Source organism: Aulonocara stuartgranti (assembly GCF_965226115.1).
Source record: "Aulonocara stuartgranti genome assembly, chromosome: 9".
Classification (NCBI taxonomy): domain Eukaryota; kingdom Metazoa; phylum Chordata; class Actinopteri; order Cichliformes; family Cichlidae; genus Aulonocara; species Aulonocara stuartgranti.
Window position 1 is genome coordinate 32,733,797 of NC_138960.1, and position 19,924 is coordinate 32,753,720.

Sequence of the window (19,924 nt, forward strand, 5' to 3'; positions counted from 1 at the left end):
ATTGAACAGGTGTGCCTAATGAAGTGGCCAGCCAGTGCACAGTCAGTCAGTTAATGACATCACCAAGGACCACGCACGTTTACACTGTGGTGAGCATGTTTTATTCTGCTTGCAGTGTGCTCATGCAACCTCTGTAGCTTTAACGTTCATACTCCAACTGTAACTGACAAACTTTGTTCTAAATATACTAAAATTAAACACGTGAATTACTTCGCATTAATCTGTAGTATTTTTTACTGTTGCCTGCGCTCATCTGTAAGATTTTTTCCTGCTCGTTTCATCTACCCAGTTTTGTTTTGACCATTACCAAACCTCATTTCTGCTTCCTTTGAACTCTGTAAAAACCTTCATTCTTCACTTTTCTGCACAAATGGAGAAAAGAAAATCTTACGCTTTCTTTTTTGTTAATAAAAACGACAGAAGCAGCAGCTCTACAGCAAATCCTCAGTTTATTTCCTGCACATTTAAAAGCAAATAAAAGAACAAGCTCAGATCTCTGAATTACAGCCCCCATCATTTTAGAAAAACAGAAACATAACAAAAACCTGTCAGCTTGGCTGCTTGTGGATGTGGGAGCCTCAGTGAACAGCTGTCAACTTCCATATCCACAAAAAGCTTTACAGGAAATGACATCTCTGCAGACCAGGAGCCTCATCTGATGCTCAAGCCCTGCAGAATCTGATGCCCCCTAGTGGTACAGTATACAAACCCCACCCCCCTCCCCTTTAATCCCAATCTTCGTCTTGAATAAATTAGCTCGGTAAATTTGCTCTGAAATCAGCATAAGTCAGCCAGTATTTACACCAGTGCTTCAACATTTTTCTGATCTGCACAGGCTGCTTGAGGAGAGAAGCCAGAAGTGAATAAAAACGTACAAACGGAAAAGGTAGAAAACAGGCACACGTGGAGAGGACCCGAACCGTTCAGTTTGTTAGATTCTTATGAGTCTTTACCCGTCATCTTCTGAGCCAGAGCCCGAAGCGAGCGCAACAGTGCTGATGAGTCCACCTGACGAGACACTCGGGTCTCCACTCGCAGGTCTGACGTAACATCACGATGCAGATATTTCACAGGGCGAGCCGGGAGAAACATAACATCCGATTTCACAAAACCCCATGAGTTGCGTCTCATATGTTAAAATACTCATGTTAATGAGAGAAAAGAAAGTTGCTTTCATGCATTTTAATGCTTAAGGCTGTAACTAGATTATTCTTGCTATCGATGAACCTGCTGGATGATGGTTACTCCCCTCAGAGGCTCCCAGAGACCAAGTTAACCTTTTCACATGATTTAAAGAAGGATAAGCAAAACATTTTCTGCCTAATGAACTTTTTCAGATTCCTAAATGAAAACTGTTCTAAAAACAGGACTTGGACGATTTTCGTTGACAATAACAGACTTTACGCTTCACAGCACAGAAAACTCAGAAGCCTTGTCGAGAAAGAACCATGGCCAAAAATTTAAGTGGCATAAATTTTGTGTTTCGCACATTTTCTTTATGATATGGTGAAGAAAAATCATAAGAACTAAATGAGTTTAGTTCCAACTAAATCAAATTCATGCAGACTCTGTGTTTACAGCGTGAACAACATAACGTGCTGGATATCAGCTTCTGAGCCAAATGCTGATTGATGGTGATCCGTTCCTGCCTCAGAGCTCCATATTGATCCGTTTCTCCGCTTCTGTCTGTCCACCTAACAACTGGCACACTTTCTAACATGATGGAGCTTCGTGTCACCGTTTCCAGCCCATGACGCTCTCCCGGCACCATGGGCTGGAAACTCTGGATTTTAATACAATTGAAAATCTCAAAAAGTAGAAGGACAAGCAAAAAACTCAAACGGATCAACTTCACGCACAAAGTCAGCAGCACATCGTCTGCTAAAATGATTTGGCTCAGAAGCTCAAAAGTCCAGCACACCACAGAACTGCAGGAGGTTCGTCACTGTAAAACTGAAGCTTTGCATAACTTTGATTTAGTTGCCAAAAAACCCCGTGGAACATGAGCATGACTGCTCTTCACTATATCACAGTAAAGTAAAACACGCTGAGGCAGCACACAGTATGAACGTTTGCGTCACAGTGACTGTGATGATGGCGGGCAGCCGGTCACAGCCTCTGTAGCACAAGAAACTCAGCAGCTGCTGGATGTCATGTCGTCCATCTGTCTTATCAGGCAGATAATCAATATCTCCATATTCTCTCTCAATAATTAGCTGCCTGCTGAAATACACGGTTAATCAATTACATAAGGAGAAACTAGAGATTAATGCCTGGTGAGTTTCTGGAGATCTACTCGTACCACCTCCTACTGGCCGCACTGCATTACTGCGGCCGGTTTCTTTTCTGTGCTAAACCAAAACAATATTTCATCATTGTTAGACAAAGATTTGGACCTTTCCTCCCTAAATATAACATGAGCATTGAAACGTTAGCTCAAAACGTCAGTTACAGTTTAAGAAGGACGGCGCTGATAGCTGACCGACGGGATCAGACCACAAAAAAAAACTCTGAGTATCTGCAGAAAGGAAACTGAGTGACTGTGACTAAAGGGTGAAACACAGAGGGACAGCAGACAGAAGGGAAGCAGATTAAGTCTACAAAATCCCAACAAAACCAAAAATTATGTGCAGACAAAATCAACGAACAGAGAAAATATACAAAAATGTCAAAAACAACAAAACTGCATCTGTTACTGTAGCTCCTCCACACATCAGAGCAGGGCTGCAACTAACCAGTGTTTCTACTGAACCAGTAACTTGAAAGAAGAGTCGAATTAGACAAAAATGATCCTGATCGTTTCAGCCCTGCGTCAGTGTGCGAGGCAAACAACACAATCAATACTGTCTCACAATGATAATGTCAGCAGTTGTACTACCAAGGCTTAAAAAAAATCTGATCTTTGAAGAAAACCCATCAACCTTCAGAGAAAACAAACGGCCAACATGCCTGTTAGAGGATGAGCCTCCCCACATCTCTCTGTGACAGCGTCAGAAAAAGTAATCGTTAAACAAAAGGGGCTGCAGTGTGTGTGTGTGTGTGTGTGTGTGTGTTCAACAGTTTTTAAGCTGAGCCAGCCATCGCTGTGCTTGGCACTGGTTAAAGTTCCTCAGCAGAGGGCAGAGTGTGCTCACGGTGGAGCTCTCAGCCCGTCGCCTCCTCTTCCTCCACGGGTGGATGAAATTTTTGTTGAAGTGACGTTTGTCAGCCGTCACTCGTCTGAGCCGGCCGAGCGTTTCTGGTTCCTCTTGCGAGGAGATCTTTTGGGAGATGCTTTGTCTGAAGGAGGAGAAGATGTTAAGAAGGTGAATTGTAATTTTTTTTCTGAAAACAGAGCGGTGATGCCACACACCTGCAGGTTTTATGTTCTCAGAATCAGGCCAAACATGAGGTCAGAACATGCTTAAAAAAACCCCCAAAAAACCAAATGTGTCTTCCAAAAACATTTCACTGAAGCTTTCTCACACATGTATTATTTACAGTGGAGACTCCATCAACAGGTTTGAGGTTTTTATTACATCTGACAAGCAAACTAAGGAACTTTGAAATAATTACGTGATTCCAAAGAAACTTCCTTGAAGTTATTAAGGTCCAAAGAAAACTTCAAGCAACAAAAAAAAAAAAAGGATGCTCCTGCTCAACTACTTTGTTATTTCTGCTACCATCAGGCAGCGACACCTGGTTTTGACTCTCTTCCTACAAGCAGTGTGTAGGGGGAAAATGACCACACATGTAATGTGCGACTAAAAGTATTTTACACCTGCAACTCGACTGACAGATAACTTGGGTTGACTGCCTTTTGTATAAAAATGACTGAAAGTTGTAACTGAAGACATTAGAGGATTTTATAACATCTGTAACAGTAATGAAAATATCACAGGTATGACAAAAACAAGCAACGGGATCACTAACGTCTTCACATGTTTTCCAGATACTGGAGGAGTTTGATGGGTTAAGTAAAAATGAAAGAAGGAAAATCATTTTTATAGCCAACATCCAACCAAGCAGCTGCACCACAACCCCGCTTACTGTGACCACCACTCTCTAAGACCAACTTTCACACACAAGGAAGAATGCCAAGAACCAGATGGTCTGATCACAAAACAGGTGAATAATGTGACGTGATGTCAGTGGGAAACTGTGTTTAGTTTAACTTTCTGCAGTTTCTCACTAACAGATCAGAACATCTGGAGCACCAGGAGTGGGAGAAGAACACTAAACACTCCAACATCAGGACCAAAGTTGTGTTACAGACACACAAACACACGACATGCAGCAGACCTCACCTCTGCGACTCTGCACTGAAGACGCAGGAAAACATGAGAGCAAGGAAAGCAGAGAGAGGAGGAGAAAGAAGGTGAGTGATCCTCGTGCTCAGTCAAGGATTAAGATCATTCTGAAACAGCAGGTGAAGCAGGAAGAAAGAACAGAGCAGCAACAGCAGCAAATATCCTGAACCTGTTCATATAATAAACTCGAAAATGTTTGGGTGCGGAGAGAAACAGCAGCTCTACAGACGTCTGCCAACCTCAAGAGCTGCACAGGAAGCAGAGGTTGCAGGGACCCGTGATGAAAGCTAAGATGTTTAACCTGGAGAAATCTATGAACCTAAAAGTAGTCCAACTCCCTAAACTAAGCATGTACTAAGAAATGAAATTAAACACCATCTGTGCAAGCACTGTTGAAACCTGAAATTTCCTCCTCCTATAATCAGGTTGTATTTTAAATATCACTGAAACGTGTGGCTCACTGCAAATGATGTCCATGTGGTCCAGTGCTCGTGTTACTTCACTCTAAAACAGCCAACATGCTACTGTTCTGCAGAGTCACTTCCATATTTAAATGGTTAAAGCTCGTGTAGTCTTTTGTTTAATTAAAGGAATTAAATGTAATTTTGGTGAATGTTTTCAATGTTACAAAAGATACACCTGCACGCGTGAATCAGCTGATTCTGTGAGGAAGAAAAGCTTAAAAGGTGCTCTGAGAGGGAGTGTTCGGATGAAGCTGACAATCTCATCTGAGACTTGTGGTGTATAAACAGTTGGATTTCTGTGTCTGCAGATAATAAAGTACATAAAAAAGAAAGCTTGTGTGCGAGCTGATGAGGTCACAGGATGTGTGCGAGGAGTACGTACTGATCTGGTTCAGTGTTTCTGGGGGGATCCAGCTCAGGTCGACGTCGTTGTGGCTCGAAGTTCCCGTTTCTACCTTTGGAGCTGGACGCCTCCTCTACAAACAAACACAGAATGAGCTGTCTGCTTCTTTCTTTTTTTTGCTAATGACACCAACTCAACCTCATATAGCTCATGCTTTGGCCAAAAGCTCCAAAGAGTTTAAGTCTGTGACAAACACCTGCAGATCCTGATGTAAAAAACACTAGCTAAACCATCAAAGGGTTTATTTTTCCCCTCAACTACCCATTTCTTTAAAAACAGTTTCATCTGATGGTATCTGCACCTTTCTGGACTCCAGCAGCTGGTGAAGGCCTACAACCACGAGCAGCCCAAGACCTGACAGGAAGACATACATGAAGATCCTGGCAGAGAGAGAGAGGGTGGGTTTATGGACAAATGCAGGCAAAGGGGGAGGAAAAAAGCCAGATTGGGTGTGTATATATATATGCATGCTTACGTCTCTCCATCAAGCCCATCCTCTCTCTCAGTGATGGTGACAGTCTGGTTAAACACAGCATCCTGGAAAACGTTTCCCTGTAGGTGGGAAAAGAATGGATGAGAAATGTAAATAAAGAAACAAAACGCAATGGTGGAAAATAATGGCTACAGATCACTTTTTCCTACTTATTGTCCCAAATTTCCACACAGAATCTGATTTGTTACATCGCTGACATTAGAAGAGCTTAAACCAGTCATGCTTACACTGCTGTCCTTGTAGTTGAGGTTGATGACGAGTCCGAATGGCCGCCCACCCATTGGCTCTGCAGGGATGAAGGAGTACTCAAAGGTGGCCTGTCTGCTGGGAGGAACCACGGTGCCGAGCTGGAGAGCGGTGAAGTTCTGGATGTAGAACTGGTAATCCTGAAAGGGGACAACAGGACAAATTTAGAGAGAGATGAAGCTACAGCTATGAATATTTGTTACAGCTCATTTTCTTACCTGTGGGTAACGGAAAGAAGCATCCAGAGACTCTACGATGAAGTTCTCCGACCCTTTGTTAGTGAAGCCAAGAAGGAACTTAACGATGTCGTTGGCTGGGAAGTCTAGAGGAAGGATGGCATGAATCAAACGGGGGTTTCAATACAGGAAAATCTAGAAACTGCTGAATGAAAACAAGAGGGCGGATACACAAAGACATTCACCTTCTCCTTTGACAAACAGGATGGTTGTGTCAGCGTTGGGGGAAGCCTTCACCTCTCCAACCAACGCTTCCTCCTCTTCATCTTCTTTTTCTTCCGTCTAGATAAGCGCACAGGTTTAGGTAACGGGACGAAGAACAGGTTCACGTTTATCACGGTACAGTAAACAGCGAAAACTTGCATCATCTATGAAAACATTTCTACAGCCAATTTAATCACTTACCAGTTCTGTGTTATCATCATCTTCCACTTCTGCCTCATCATCCTCTTCGTTCACGTCGTCCACCACGTCTTCATCCACAGCCTCAGCCTCCTCATCCTCAGTCAAATCCTGGGCACTTGCCACTGGTCCTGACAGAAAGTATGGGAATTTTTACCAAGCCTATAAACAATCTTTATTTCATGTAATGGTTCAAAGATCCCGGAGCAGCTACAGAGGTCTGATATTTAAAGCACATCTTCAGTTCACCAATGAGCTCCGTGATGGTTGGAAAAATGGATGCAAGCCTAAAATTGACCACAACACAGATATGACTTTGTACTCCATCAATGTTCTTCTGGTACCTAAGACTACATGGTTCTCAAACTTGTTGCACGGTGTGCTTAAGAACAATCCAAGCATAGCCTGGAGAACAGATCCAGACCAAGCTAAACACCGAGCTGCAGCATTCACTACAACCTAAAAACTTGGAAATTACAAACTCTACTTTTGGTGGTTTAAAGCTTGGGATGATAGATTTTGTTAAGGTAACATCACACAATCTTTCAAAGGTAGATACAAGCATCAAAGTCTCCATGTAAATATATTATAAACAAACAAAAACAGTTCTACATTTTCCAAGACGGCCATCATCTCAGATCTAAGTCAAGTGAAGAAGGCAACTGGACTTCACTTCTCACCCAAGAGCCATCTTTAGTTCTAGAACTAAACGGTAGCGAGTCACATGTATTTAAACCTTACTGGCATTTATGGTCACCACACCGGTTCACTGGTTGTATCAAGCGCAAACTGTAACTTGAAGGCGCACGGTACTCGCCACAGTTCTCTCCTGAACTGGTCTGCATCAGTGCTGGTGTAAGTGTAGAAGTTTCTGCTGTTTCAACATCTGCTGTAATCAGGGAACCTTTGAACTGTGGTATTGATATACAACTAAAAACTTAGTTTACAAAAAACAAAAAAACCAAGTTGATCGAACAGTTTTCTCTTCCACCCAGCTGGCTGCACATGGCACATTACAAAAGTTAAGAGAAGCATGAAAAACTGAAATGATGCCAAAGTGTGGCACATGCCAGCAGTTGTGACGTCAGTTTGGGCTTGCATCGCGCAGAGAGATGACAATGGAGAGCATAACCTAGGCTGCACCACACCTTTCGCCCCATGACAGCTGGAACAGTCGTCTGTTGTCCAGTTCAGTGTGGATGGAGCCCGCGCTGAACTGGATAAAGAGTTAAGAAAATTGACGAATAACACTAGCATGCAAACATTTTTGAACATTTAACATTCAGATCTGCGTGAAAGCAAATACCTTTGTTCAGCTCATCAGTGCAGTCACACCCTGTCAATTAGGGTGCAGCTATCCACTTGTTTAAAAGCTTATCCAAATGAAGGCAGCATACCCCAGCTAACAGAGTCAGACACTGACACAAGATCATTTTAGAGTCACCCATTTGCCTGACATGCATCTATTTGGGCTGCAGACTTCTCCATCCAGGATGCTCCAACTCAGAACCTTCTTGCTGTTTTGCAACCATGATAACCAATGCACCACCATGCTGCCTAGTTTTATGACTCATGACAGCGACCCAATAACACAGTCAGGTTAGTCCCACTACTTCCCCTCACTCTGTCTGCATATACACAAGGCCAGGGATTAACCAACACATTAAAATGAAACTTGTTACAACATTATTAACCGTGATAATAATGATGTGCATAATATCCACACAACACCAAGTTCTTGGTTAGACTTTATGATTACAAATATCAATACCCTAATATAAAATTGCTATTGTTAAACTCTCTAAAAGCGTATCCACAGGCCCGTGATGTAAAAACAGTGTTGCTTAAAAGAAATAGGAAGCCAACACGTCCGTTTCGTCATGTAAACGCCGAACTAACCCACAGCTTACAATCACAGCCAACAGGATACGATCCAGATAACTTAATCGGCCTCAAACAGCCGTTCAGCTGCACAGTGTGCAGACCAATTGAGTAAATAAGCCATACTCTTACAGACTTAATTATCTACTTACATTAATTAAGCGGGCATTTGAAGTAACAGTCCCTCTGTGATTCAGTTCTGCGGGGTTAAGCTAAGTAAGCTAGCGTAGCAACAAAAGTAACTTTACCCCGTTTTTCAGCAACTTTCACAAGTTTTGTTGATTACATCATATTATGTGTGGCAACTCCGAGGCTCCGTTTACACAGAGAGGAAATAAAGGAGCTGAAATAAAGCAGCACGTTAACTGAGCCTCTTAGCTTCCCTGCTAACAGTAAGGACACGTCAGTCTAACCAGGCGTTTAAAGTACCTTGACGTGAGCTACCTTACACTAAATTACACGAAACAACAAGAGGCATTTGCGAAAACGAAATCCACCGTGGAGATATCCCTCTAATTGCCAAACATTTACGATGAATCCCTTCATTTTTATATACACGCTTCACTTCAACCAGCACGCTTAATGGAGAGCGGCCTTCCCCTTTCCCCACAGCAGCTACATAGCTCGACAGCTAACACTTCTTTTTCCCCTAAATCGCTGCGCTTTTCTTCGTATCTTTACAAACAGACTCACCTTTGATAAGGAGAGTCGCCGGAAAGGCTAACAACACCAGTAGCAGAAGTTTCGGCAGAAATTTCATCATTTTGAAGTCGAAATCAATGCGTTCTCATTCAGCGTCGGTCAGGCTGTCTATGAGCGTCGCTGTACTGCTTCCGTTACTCTAACTATGACGCATGCGCAGAAGTCACGGTGGAGTTTGTGGTGTGGCGTCAGCCCCCGTTCAGGTCGCAGTTGTGTTGGTATAAAAATGGTTGGACACGGTTGAGATTGTTAAGAATAATATAACTTTTACAGAGAACAGCTGACCTGAGTTGTGGACTTTCTGCTCAAGTTGGGGAAGTTTAGGAAGCACGAATGCAAAGGAAACAAAACCGGAAGTGAACACTGCCGAGAAAAAAACAGAATAAAAACGAACTTTAATTGATCAAGTGCTGAAAGAATGACCTTTATTCATAACTTACATTTCATATTTAATTCTAAGAATGAATAATAGTACTGTTTCTTGTTGCAGATATAAAGAAACTGGGAGTTTCTACGAAATGTCAGAATAAATTAGCAGATGCAGCTAGAACGAAAACTTGTTTCTGATGCTTTAAAATGAATGTCTAATCTTTTTAAACTGTTTTCTATTAATAATACTAATTCTTTATTTAAAAGGGACAGTGCAGTTTAACGTTGTTGCTGTTGTAGCCACAAATTGCGTTCAAACACGTACAATTCAGTCACGTACACATCCAAATCACAATATGCAATATATACAGATGTTTTTTTCTTTGTTTTTTCTGTCAGTGCGCACTTTTCTCCTGTTGTATGTTCAGCGTTATGTTCCACAACAGATATGAGAAAAAGAATGATAAAAGTAAAGAAAAAATATTTTTTTATGAATTAGTAATATTATTTTAAAAAAACAACAACTGCTAATTATTTTTATTCATCATATTTTTAATGGCAAACTCTTAATCTGACTGTTTATAAGATTTATTACGTTTTAATGCCACTTATAAAAAATAATTTTATTTTTATTACAATTTATTTGAAATTCCTTGTCACTGCATGTTGTTTTGCTACTTTAGACTTTCCTCTGTTTTACTATCAGACTGTCAGTCATCTGTGCAGCACTTTGAACTTCACTAACCAGGATGAAAGGTGCTGAACAGTTAGTAAGTAAAATTTTGTTTTATTTATTTCTAGATAAAAGATCACAACATGCTTCACACAGAGATAAAGTATAAAACAAAAACAGATAAAAGTTAAAAAAACAAAAACAATACTACTACTAATACACTGTATGCATGTATATATATTCTGTAACCATTTCCACATCATCTCCTGGTACTTTAACCAGAAGTGAAACTCTTGACGTCAAGATTTATTTATTTTGATTTTTTTAAGAGTGTCCTTGCATTCAACTACCTCACACATTCAATGGCAAGAAAAACCAGAGCTCTTGGATCTTTGACCTCGTGTTTTGAGTTTTGTGGTTTTCACAATTTATTGTTGGGTTTATTAGGTAGCTTACATTCAAGTGTTATATTATTTAGTCTTTTGGGTATAGCATTTCCAGTGCTTCTGACTTAGGTATTTATGTTTCTTAGCTCCTTGTTTGATGTCTCCTAGTCTCGTTTCTGTGCATCTTCTGACCCTTTTTTTTGTGTTAGTCTTGTGTTCTGTTACTTCCTGTCTTACTTTCCTTCATGTCACATGCTTTAAGTTCTGTGTCCCCTTGTATAGTTAGATTCTGCTCACCTCTGCTTCTTTTCCCCAGATGTGTCCTCTGTCACTAATGACCTTATGTGTGTATTTAAACCCTCAGTTTGCTTCTTTGTCATGGTTTTCAAACATGCTGTATGTCCTAGTGTTTCACACCTTTGATGGCTCAGCTTTATGCTGTATTTGCTGCACTTGTGTCCACATATTTAAAGTAATTATTCGGCTGAGCTGATGTCTTATTTTATTTATTTTTGCTCCCTCCCCCCCAGATTAGATGTAACACATCTAATACATTTTAAAAATCATCATTGCACATTTTTAGAAATATTTTTGTCCATGAAAGGTGATGTGACACAACAGCTAAATATCTGCTGTTGGCATCAGTAAACGTCTCACTTTCAGAGATGCAATAACAGGATCTGAGTCATATTTCTAAATAAGATGAACTTTTCTGTTGATTGTTTATTTGTTTTTTATTTCTCCCATATGGAACACACTGCAATTATCACATGGCAAAACAGGCCGAGATTGAATGATCTATAATTTCAAATAATATGTAAATAAATTTAGTAAAATCTGTGATGATATACTGAGTAAATAAGAAAAAAAACTGTGACATTAGAAGCAAAAAATCATCAAAGCATGAACCAAAAACAAAAGAAACAGCGTCTCTTCAAAACTTAACACAATCAACACATGAATATTCAGTAAATTATATTCTATTGCATCTATTTTTATGAAATAAAACATACAAAATGCAAAAATGGTTTCCAGCTAGAATGACAAATCATGGCTGAGTGAAGATTTATTCAGTACATGACTGGGATGCAATCCACACAGCAAGACAAGAAACCCCAAAAACACGACTTACTGGATACACACAAGAGTAAAATATAACTTTCCCAAACGTGGACAGGAGCCCGTGTATCAAAATAGTCTGCAACGTCCAGAAATCTCCAGTCCGACGTACTTAAACAGTCTCTTCAGATTTCAGGAAATATAAACTTTTACTGTGTGCAGAGATATTCAGACAGCATGACACGAGAAACAGAAAGACACAGTGTGTTAGTTAAGTCCTTTACAAACACAGAGGTTACTGCTGCTGTTTAAAACCGATGATCTGTCGGTGGTTTGTCGACAGGTTACTGTACATCAGAAGTCAAAAACAAAACCACACTCCCCTGAACATGAATTAAACCCGGGATAAATAAATGCTCAAACTCGAGGTTTCTAAACCTTGTTCCTGTTCGCCTGCCCCACTCCTTCCTTTTGGTTGCATCACTGCTAAGAAAAAAGTATTTTCTGACTTTTCATTCTTTCCTTTTCATTCTCGGGCTCACGTCTAGAGAGAAGACAGATCTAATTATTTTCATTCCCTGCTCCTCTTCTTCTTTTTCTGCATCCTTTCAAATGAAAGTCTGTTGACAATCTGTCGTTTTCTTAATGCCAACAAAACCCACAAAAAGACCAAAAAACCATCAGTGTCTCAATTCATCTCTCTGTGCTTTCTGGATTCCCTTCAGATCACATAAACGTGTCAGCATGTGACCATATTTGTTTCATTAGTGGCATCGATGGCTGACAGAGCAGTATTTGGGCTCGTCCAGGTAACTTTGGTTTAATCCTGGCTTTTCAGAACCACAGACCTGCTCTTGAGCAGGTCGTGTTCGACATTAGAGATCAAGAGATATCTGGAATGTGGAAAATAGTGTCAGGGAGGTCCTGGGAGGTCCCTCAGACCTCAGTGCGCAGATAATAGGGGGTCTGTTTCATGGGTGTCGCTCCCTGATGAGCACCTGCTGACTGTAAGAGGTCTTACAGCACTTATTCTTCTATGCATCTTAATAATGGTCCTAAAACAGGACAACTCGTTGTACTTGTTGACATCATATCAAATTTGCATTACGCCAACATTTGAATTCAGTTTTCATTTGTATTCTTTATTCTGGTGGTGCCAGAGTGAAGCAGTTAAAAAGATCCCCAGTTCAACTCCAGCCACAGACACAAAACCAGGAAAACCCTCCAAACAAACCCGCTACCTGCTGTGGGGAGCCTTCTGAATACGGGGGAAGCTGTAGGCAGCATTCTCCTTTTATTTTAAAGAATAAAAACTAAAACTGTCTTTCTCACATCTGAACACGAATTCAATAAGAACAGGAAATCCATCAGATCCACTCTGTAGTGAGTGAGTTTGATCAGAGCACAGGGACACCGCGTCTGATGAGAGGAAATTTGGTTGAGGGTGGAGAAACCTGCCGATGGAGCAGCCACTGTTGGACCTGCTGGACTTTTTTATTGATCTGTTTTTGTTTATCTGGGATTTTGTCTTGTGAGGGTGGAATAATCAACTTAATCTTTTTTTAGTTTGTTCTGTTATTTAAAGTCTTTTAAACTTAAAACATTTTGGAAAAAAATGCAAATTAAAAATGCAAACTGTAGAACGGAAACATTTCATAGTAGGTAAAAGTCACAAATGTAATCTGAATATTTAAAGAATGACCCGAGTAAGAACCTTTCTCAGATTTGTTTGCCTTTATGTTTAAGGAGCATCTCCTCTGCAGCGTGTCGATGTGAGCTGACTGCAGTGCCTGTTAGGATTATTTGCCAAGCAGTGACTTATATCATGAGTTATGAGTCTAATTAGCAGTTTTCAACAATGAACAAGAACTTTGATTCGGCTTATCACATGTTCATTTGAAGTATGAAACATTTATGAGTCTTTTATGTGGATGTAGTGAGATTACAGTGAATTTGTTGTGGATTAATCGACATGTGGAGCTGAAACGAGGCTTTGTGGTCTTTTCCTGGGCGTTGCTGGCAGTATTAAAAACACAGACCACACCCAGAGCTGCAGTTTAGGAGTCTTGTCTGAATTCCTGTTGTATTATAAACTAGATTAATCCTGCTCATTCCTTCTTCATTTCCTCTTCTAGTTTGTCACAGGTGATTAAAAAGTTACACGTTACTTGTTTCTAGTCTCTCTCACTGCTTCTCTTCATGCATCCTTCTGTCGTTCGCTCCTCTACTTCTATATTCTCATAAAACATGACAGCATGCTAGATTTATCCCTCCATCTGCTTTTTTCTCTTCATCCACCGCTCATCAAAAGAAAATTCCCCTTCAGGTCAATTATTACCTGATATCACCGGCTCATGATGTTCAGTGCATTGCAGCGCTCAGTGTAAAACTACAAAGGTTTATCTATCTTTTATCTATCTATTAATTTTTTTTACACCAGACAGTTCTGCCCAATAGATTCTTAAACTTTTAATGCCTAAATTAAAAAATATATATTTCAGTGCCACCTAAAGAAGAACCATGAAGCTGCTTGTGGTTCATTTCCAGCTCAGATCCCAAACCTTTCGTTCGGCGCACTTTCACTCTGTTTCAAACCATATACAGTAACTTTGAGACGTGACCAGAGCCTCGAGGTTACTACTGATGCTGATTCTGCAGCTGCTTTCGGACGGACATGGATGAAACTCCAGGAGTTTACAGATTTGTGTTCAATGTAATAATTTAAGATCTGTGTCAAAAAAAAGTGAAATTGATTTCCATGACTTTGCACATATTTCTGGACAGTGCTTCATAATATTTTGTGTAGATTTTTTGTAAATTTCTTTTTTTTTTAACATAAATGCTAATTTTACATAACAAGAAGAATAATTTTGGAGATACTGTAGAAAAGGCCTGAATGGAGCTGAAGTAGATGTATTTTCCAATAAGCGATGGACCTGATAGACGTATCTGTGTCCATCAGATACAGGAAAGGCTTCCCCAAGCATTCAGACAGCCCTCTTTAATCATAGCGCACCCTGCTCCGCTGCACTGCATCCTGGTCAGTTTCCTTCACCTTTAAGTGCAGAAACTGCTCTTTGATTGGCTGTTCTCAAAGAAGCTGCAGCTTTGTAATCCATCACGTCTAATTAAAACCCATTAAACTTATTTTTTTAAACATAATTTCCTGTTTTAAAAATTGACCAGAACAGTCTAACAATCTATCACCTGTCTTTCTCGTTTCCCATAACACTGAAAATGTAAATGAGCCCTGAAATGCAAAGAACATCACCAGCTGCTTTTATAACGCTGAAGGTGGATGTAACTGTGAATTTCAGGCCCTCTCTCTCACAAACTCGTCTTCCTCTCCGCTTTAGTTGCAACACTCCACGTAGTTTGCCGGCAGCATGCCGGACTTGCCGGTTCTCTGCACGGTGCCGTACATCCAGCCCTCGTCGATGGGCTGAGCGTTGATGATGACGTCGCCGTCCCTGAATGAGACCTCATCGTGATCTTGAGCCACGTAGTCATACAGCGCACGGTAAACACGCTGCAAAAAGACCGAGACACAGATTTCAGGGTTTCAGGGATTTTGTTCTCAGGGAAAAAAAACCTTTAAATTTAGACCAAAAAAAACTTTGTTTCAGAAGAGTGTACCATGGTGCCTGAGTGTGGAGGAGAGGTGACAGATCTGACAGATGACATGCTGGTCTGATGCATGTAGCCGTGATACTGCTGCTGCTGCTGCATCTGGACGCCCTGATGGTACGCTCCAGGGAGCACAGGAGCTGGGTGAGAGACACAGAAACACAGAGAGAGAGAGGCGTGAGAGCAAATAAGTTGAAAACTCTGTTCTGCTTTCTTGGAAAACTCTGCCTCTGTTGCTGTGAAACTCTTTGTGAAATGTTAACAATAAAACCCCCACAGTGACCTTCATGCACAATGCTGCGAGGAGACAGTGAGTTAGTTTAATCTGTGGATCAGAGACGGGAAACATAAGTCGGCCCATGCGTTCACCCTGCTGTGAGGAGGAAACAAAACCGAGGAGGAAAGATACCCGGAGTTTCAGCGCTGCTGCGGTCCCAGAGGTCAGAGGTCAGCGAGCTGACAGACTGAGCCTGGCTGAGGGTGAGCGACTGCTGGGAGTGCTGCCTGCTCAGCCTGCGGTCAGCTCGCTCTAACAGCCGGCCACCACCGGAGGGCAGCGCGGGACAGAAGTAACAACAGGAAAAACAAAGAAAACATCTCTAATAAGAACAAACACAGTGCGTAACAGCATGAGCATATCAGCTATTTCAAATTATAACTTATGGTTCTGTTAGTTTTCTTTTTTTGCTATTTTTAATTCAGTTTAGTTTCAGTTAGTTTCCAGAGGGGGGGTTACTTATTTCAGCATACAGTGTCAACACCGTCACATATGATTCTAGTAATAAAACGCCACATGCAAAAAATGTTTCCTTATGTTTGTTGCGCGAACCAAATTTCACCCAAATTATATTTTCATTTGGTTTCATAAGCACACATTGTTTTTCCATTTAGTTGCTTTTTAGACATGTTTTTATTTCAGTAAACTGAAATGTTTGGGTGTTAGTTGCATTTCCATCAACTATATTTACTTGGATTTTATCCACTGCATTTTGCACAACATGGCAACGGCAAAGCTTCAGTCAGGATGTTGGCTAACAGGATCAACGTGCTGGTACTAACTATAACCAGACTCTTGCTTAAATGTATTTTTTGTTTAAACTCTGGAAAGCTTGAGTTGAAGGCAGCTGGACTTACTTTTAGGTGCTTCTGTCAGGGACCTGGATCTGGGTGGCTGTGGCTACAATGTAGCTGCCATCACCAGTGTGTGAATGTGTGTGTGAACGGGTGGATGACTGCATGTGTAAAGCGCTATACAAATACAGGCCATTTTACCATTTTAAATAATTTTGTGTTGCTGAAGATGACTTCAAACTAATTTAATGTAATGTTTAGGTCTTCAGGCTACTAAAAATTATGGTAAATGAAATGATATAAATATATATACACATATTATATTGAGTACTACAAAGGCTGAATGCGCCATCTTGTGGTTCAGACTGGTATTACACAAGAGCATATTTCCAGTTAATATCTCTAAATCTTGGACTTACAGTGTGACTGTTGACAGTTTTAGTATTTTTATTTTATTTTATTTTAACGTCACAAACAAAGACATTTAAAAAAGGACCTTTATGATAATAAGGATTTTTTTTAAAGTAAAGGCAGAACTTTCAACTTGATCAATGCAAGAGTGTGAACTGAGGATCAAACTTGCACACAGCAGGCTGGAAAATAATTTGTGAACATGTTTATTAGTGTGTAAAAGGGTAATGTGACTTTAAAAATCATTAATAGTAAAACCAGGGTCATGAGGGGTCATGAGAGATGTATGCAAATATGCAAAATATTTTAGTTTGAAAACATTTCTTGAGGATCCAGAGCTACCAGACATCCTGCGGAGGCTTTTGGACTGAATGTTGTCCTCAAGAGGGTCAAAGTCAAAGATGGAGCCTGGGTCTGCCCTCCACACCTTCAGGTCTTCAGACAGGAGGGAACAAGATTTGGACAGAAGCAGTGACTGAAACAATCCAACATTATTAAGTTGATAAATATTCCATGACTTCATTTGAACTGACGTTTCTCTGACTTTGTTCTTGACCGTAACAGATATAAACTCAGAGGGCTGAAGTAAAAAAAAAAAAAATCCAAATCACAGCTCATCTGTTCACTTAAAAAACAAACTATGAAAAGAAAGTAACAAAGCGGAAAGTGGCTCCACTTTACCATAAAATAATACTTAAACCAGACTCAGCACATCAACCACCTGGTCCAGACCTAAACCTTGCTGTTATTTCAGAGGCTTTTATTGTGAAACACTATATGAATAACACATAACAGAAACTACAGGAGACAAAAGTTATTGATGAAGCATCACATTCTTTATAGGTCCAAAGTTCACAGTTAGAGCTAAGAAGAATAAAGAATTCAACAACTAAACAACATCAGATGATTGTGTCATGTGACTCTGCTGGCCAATCCCTTTCTTGGTGCAATACCACACAGCAGCCAGCAGACACACCAACCGCTGAATCCTTAACACACACAGGCTCTTTCACTAACCTACGATGATGCCTCCTGGTCGTCTGTCCATCTCTGTCACCTGGTGGTGCATGCCTTTGTTGTAGCCCGCCTCTCCCATCATCTGATTGGCTCTCTGGTAGCGCTCCATGCTGGGATCGTCCAACCCCGGCGTGAAGCCTCGACCGCGCGCCCGCTCAAAGTCCTCGTGGTACTTTGCCTGTGAAGAGCAGAGGAGTCAGTGTCAGTGACTGAGACACAGTTTAAACACAGTCTAGTGTTAGACAGCACAACACACACACACACACACACACACACACACACACACACACACACACACACACACACACACACAGGTCAGGATGCATGTAGTCAGTGAGCAAGTAAACAAACACACACAGGGAGTGTTTTTAAATCTTTATTTGTGGACACACACCACACTCATTAAGGTCACTTGCACGCGCACACACACACACACACACACACACACACACACACACACACACACACACACACACACACTGCTCTGTCCTCCGTGCTGTCAGCTTGTTGGTGTTTGTTAGTATCCGTGCTGCGGTCCCACGCTTGGTGCCACGTCACTCATCACTTGTGTTAGCTCCTCCCACTGCACAGGTGGGAACCACAGCAACCAGGCTGCTACCATGGAGACCGAGTCCTGTGTCTTCCTGACACGTCTGTACTCAGGTGTGTCCAGCTCATTGCAGCTCCGCCCCCTCACCTCCTGCAGCCCGCGCTGGTACTTCACCTATTTAACACACACACACACACACACACACACACACACACATTACAGATACAGATAATACTGTATTACTTACTTGTGTGTGTGTCTGAGTTTGTTGCAGATTTATGTTTCAGAACCTTCAGAGTAAAATTCCTCTCTACTTCACTCCCTGCACACTTTGGCCCGGTCATCACTTCTGCTCTTCTTTCATTCATCAGCTGTCCTCTGATTGAAGTGCGTCCTATCAAAAACCTCTGACCTCAGCGAGCAGTTGAAGAGACAATTTGAGTGTGGTGGTAGCAAATAAAACGTTTGTGTGATTCAGATCGATCACTAACACACCGTCTGCCTCCTTCCCACTACAACCAGGACGCTTCAGATAATCTACACTTTGGAGGAACTGACTGAGGGTTTGTTTTGGTTTGTGCGTGCGTGTGTGTGTGTGCGTGTGTGTGCGTGCGTGTGTGTGTGTGTGGCAAAGTGTTTCTGAGCGGTGTACCAGGGGCACGGAGAAAAGTTGTCGTACCATAGGCACGAGAAAAGTTGTCGTACCATAGGCACGAGGAGTGTGTGTGTGTGTGTGTGTGTGTGTGTCTGTGTGCGCGTGCGTGTGTGTGTGTGTCTTGCCGAGCTGATGTTCTCCTGGTTTTGCTTGACTCTCTCCAGCTCTGGAGTCACTCCAACGCTGGTGGCCTTCACTGCACTCTGCTTGTATTTGACCTGGTGGCAAAATCAGAAATGTCAGGTCAGGTGTCATCAGGTTAGCCAGATCAGGTGGTGCTAAACTATTACTGTTATTAGCTGCTTATTTAACTCAAGCAGTGGACAAGCTGTCAGTCAGCCAGCACTGACTCCAACATGTAGTTAGTGTGTTTGAGACACTCTCTGAATGTATGATTGTTCTGTTCTATTAGCTGACTCGCTCACACTCTGACTTCCTGCTCCAGAGCCACACTCGGTCCTCACACTCCTCATCCCCACATCATGACCGTGCAAACGAACCTCACGACTCGCTGACTGCTGCCCTGCTCACTTTGTGAGGCCGCTGTCTGCGTACTCACTGAGCTGATGTTCTCCTGGTTACGTCGGACTCGCTCCATCTCAGGTGTGTCCATGACTGCGGTGCCACAACCCACCTCCTCCCTGTACCGGACCTGAACAGAGCTGGAGGTGAGTCATCTGCTGCTATAAAGGCTGCTTGTTGGTGGCGGTTACTTAAACTCCACTCCCACTCAAAAACACACTTTACTTCAGTGTTCTGAAGATTGATTCTCTGAGCTTAACATTCACTCATATAAAAAAAGCAAACTGTTTTTCTGAAGCAAGTAAACAAGTTTGTTGATTCCAACCGTAAACGTACGTCACTGATCTTCTTGGCGTTCTCTCTGGCGAGGACGATCTCTGGCGTCTCTGTGACCGATGACGTCAGGTTTCTCATCATCTTTGAGTCCCAGCAGTATCGCAGCTAAAAGGAAAGAAAACGCTGCTGTAA

General features: G+C 41.6%; 2 protein-coding genes across 6 annotated transcripts in view; both read right to left on the reverse strand.

Annotated features, from left to right (window-relative positions):
- Positions 1-430: 430 nt before the first annotated feature.
- ssr1 (signal sequence receptor, alpha) lies at positions 431-9,272 on the reverse strand. Of its 2 annotated transcripts, XM_082546322.1 has the most exons (10): positions 9,108-9,272; positions 6,537-6,664; positions 6,317-6,413; positions 6,114-6,217; positions 5,877-6,035; positions 5,632-5,708; positions 5,458-5,536; positions 5,136-5,229; positions 4,287-4,301; positions 431-3,279 (listed from the first exon to the last, which is right to left on the reverse strand). In XM_082546322.1, exons 1-10 carry the CDS (start codon positions 9,175-9,177, stop codon positions 3,212-3,214), a joined length of 891 nt encoding a protein of 296 aa, XP_082402448.1. In that variant the 5' UTR covers positions 9,178-9,272; the 3' UTR covers positions 431-3,211. The 2 variants fall into 2 exon arrangements, with proteins under 2 accessions (XP_082402448.1, XP_082402449.1); XM_082546323.1 differs by lacking the exon at positions 4,287-4,301.
- A 1,762-nt stretch (positions 9,273-11,034) lies between these two features.
- The window catches only part of LOC309714471 (uncharacterized protein), an 81,936-nt gene continuing 73,046 nt past the window's right edge, over positions 11,035-19,924 (reverse strand). For 3 of the 4 annotated variants that reach the window (XM_082546966.1, XM_082546964.1, XM_082546967.1), the window contains 5 exons: positions 19,793-19,897; positions 19,494-19,586; positions 19,060-19,152; positions 18,208-18,453; positions 17,834-17,907 (listed from right to left, as the gene is read on the reverse strand). In XM_082546966.1, coding sequence (XP_082403092.1) covers positions 18,247-18,453; positions 19,060-19,152; positions 19,494-19,586; positions 19,793-19,897 — 498 coding nt within the window. In that variant the 3' untranslated portion in view covers positions 17,834-17,907; positions 18,208-18,246. Of the gene's footprint in view, positions 15,133-15,239; positions 15,371-17,729; positions 17,908-18,207; positions 18,454-19,059; positions 19,153-19,493; positions 19,587-19,792; positions 19,898-19,924 lie in introns of those variants that run through there. The other variant, XM_082546965.1, reaches the window with a different exon arrangement.

Bases quoted from the DNA above. Each gene is read 5' to 3' on its own strand.
- ssr1 (XM_082546322.1), bottom strand. From the start codon at position 9,177: ATGATGAAATTTCTGCCGAAACTTCTGCTACTGGTGTTGTTAGCCTTT. The intron at 6,665-9,107 runs GTGAGTCTGTTT...ACTTTCTGTCAG, and splicing joins GGCGACTCTCCTTATCAAAG to GACCAGTGGCAAGTGCCCAG. The intron at 5,537-5,631 runs GTAAGCATGCAT...TCTCTCTGCCAG, and splicing joins GATGGGCTTGATGGAGAGAC to GATCTTCATGTATGTCTTCC.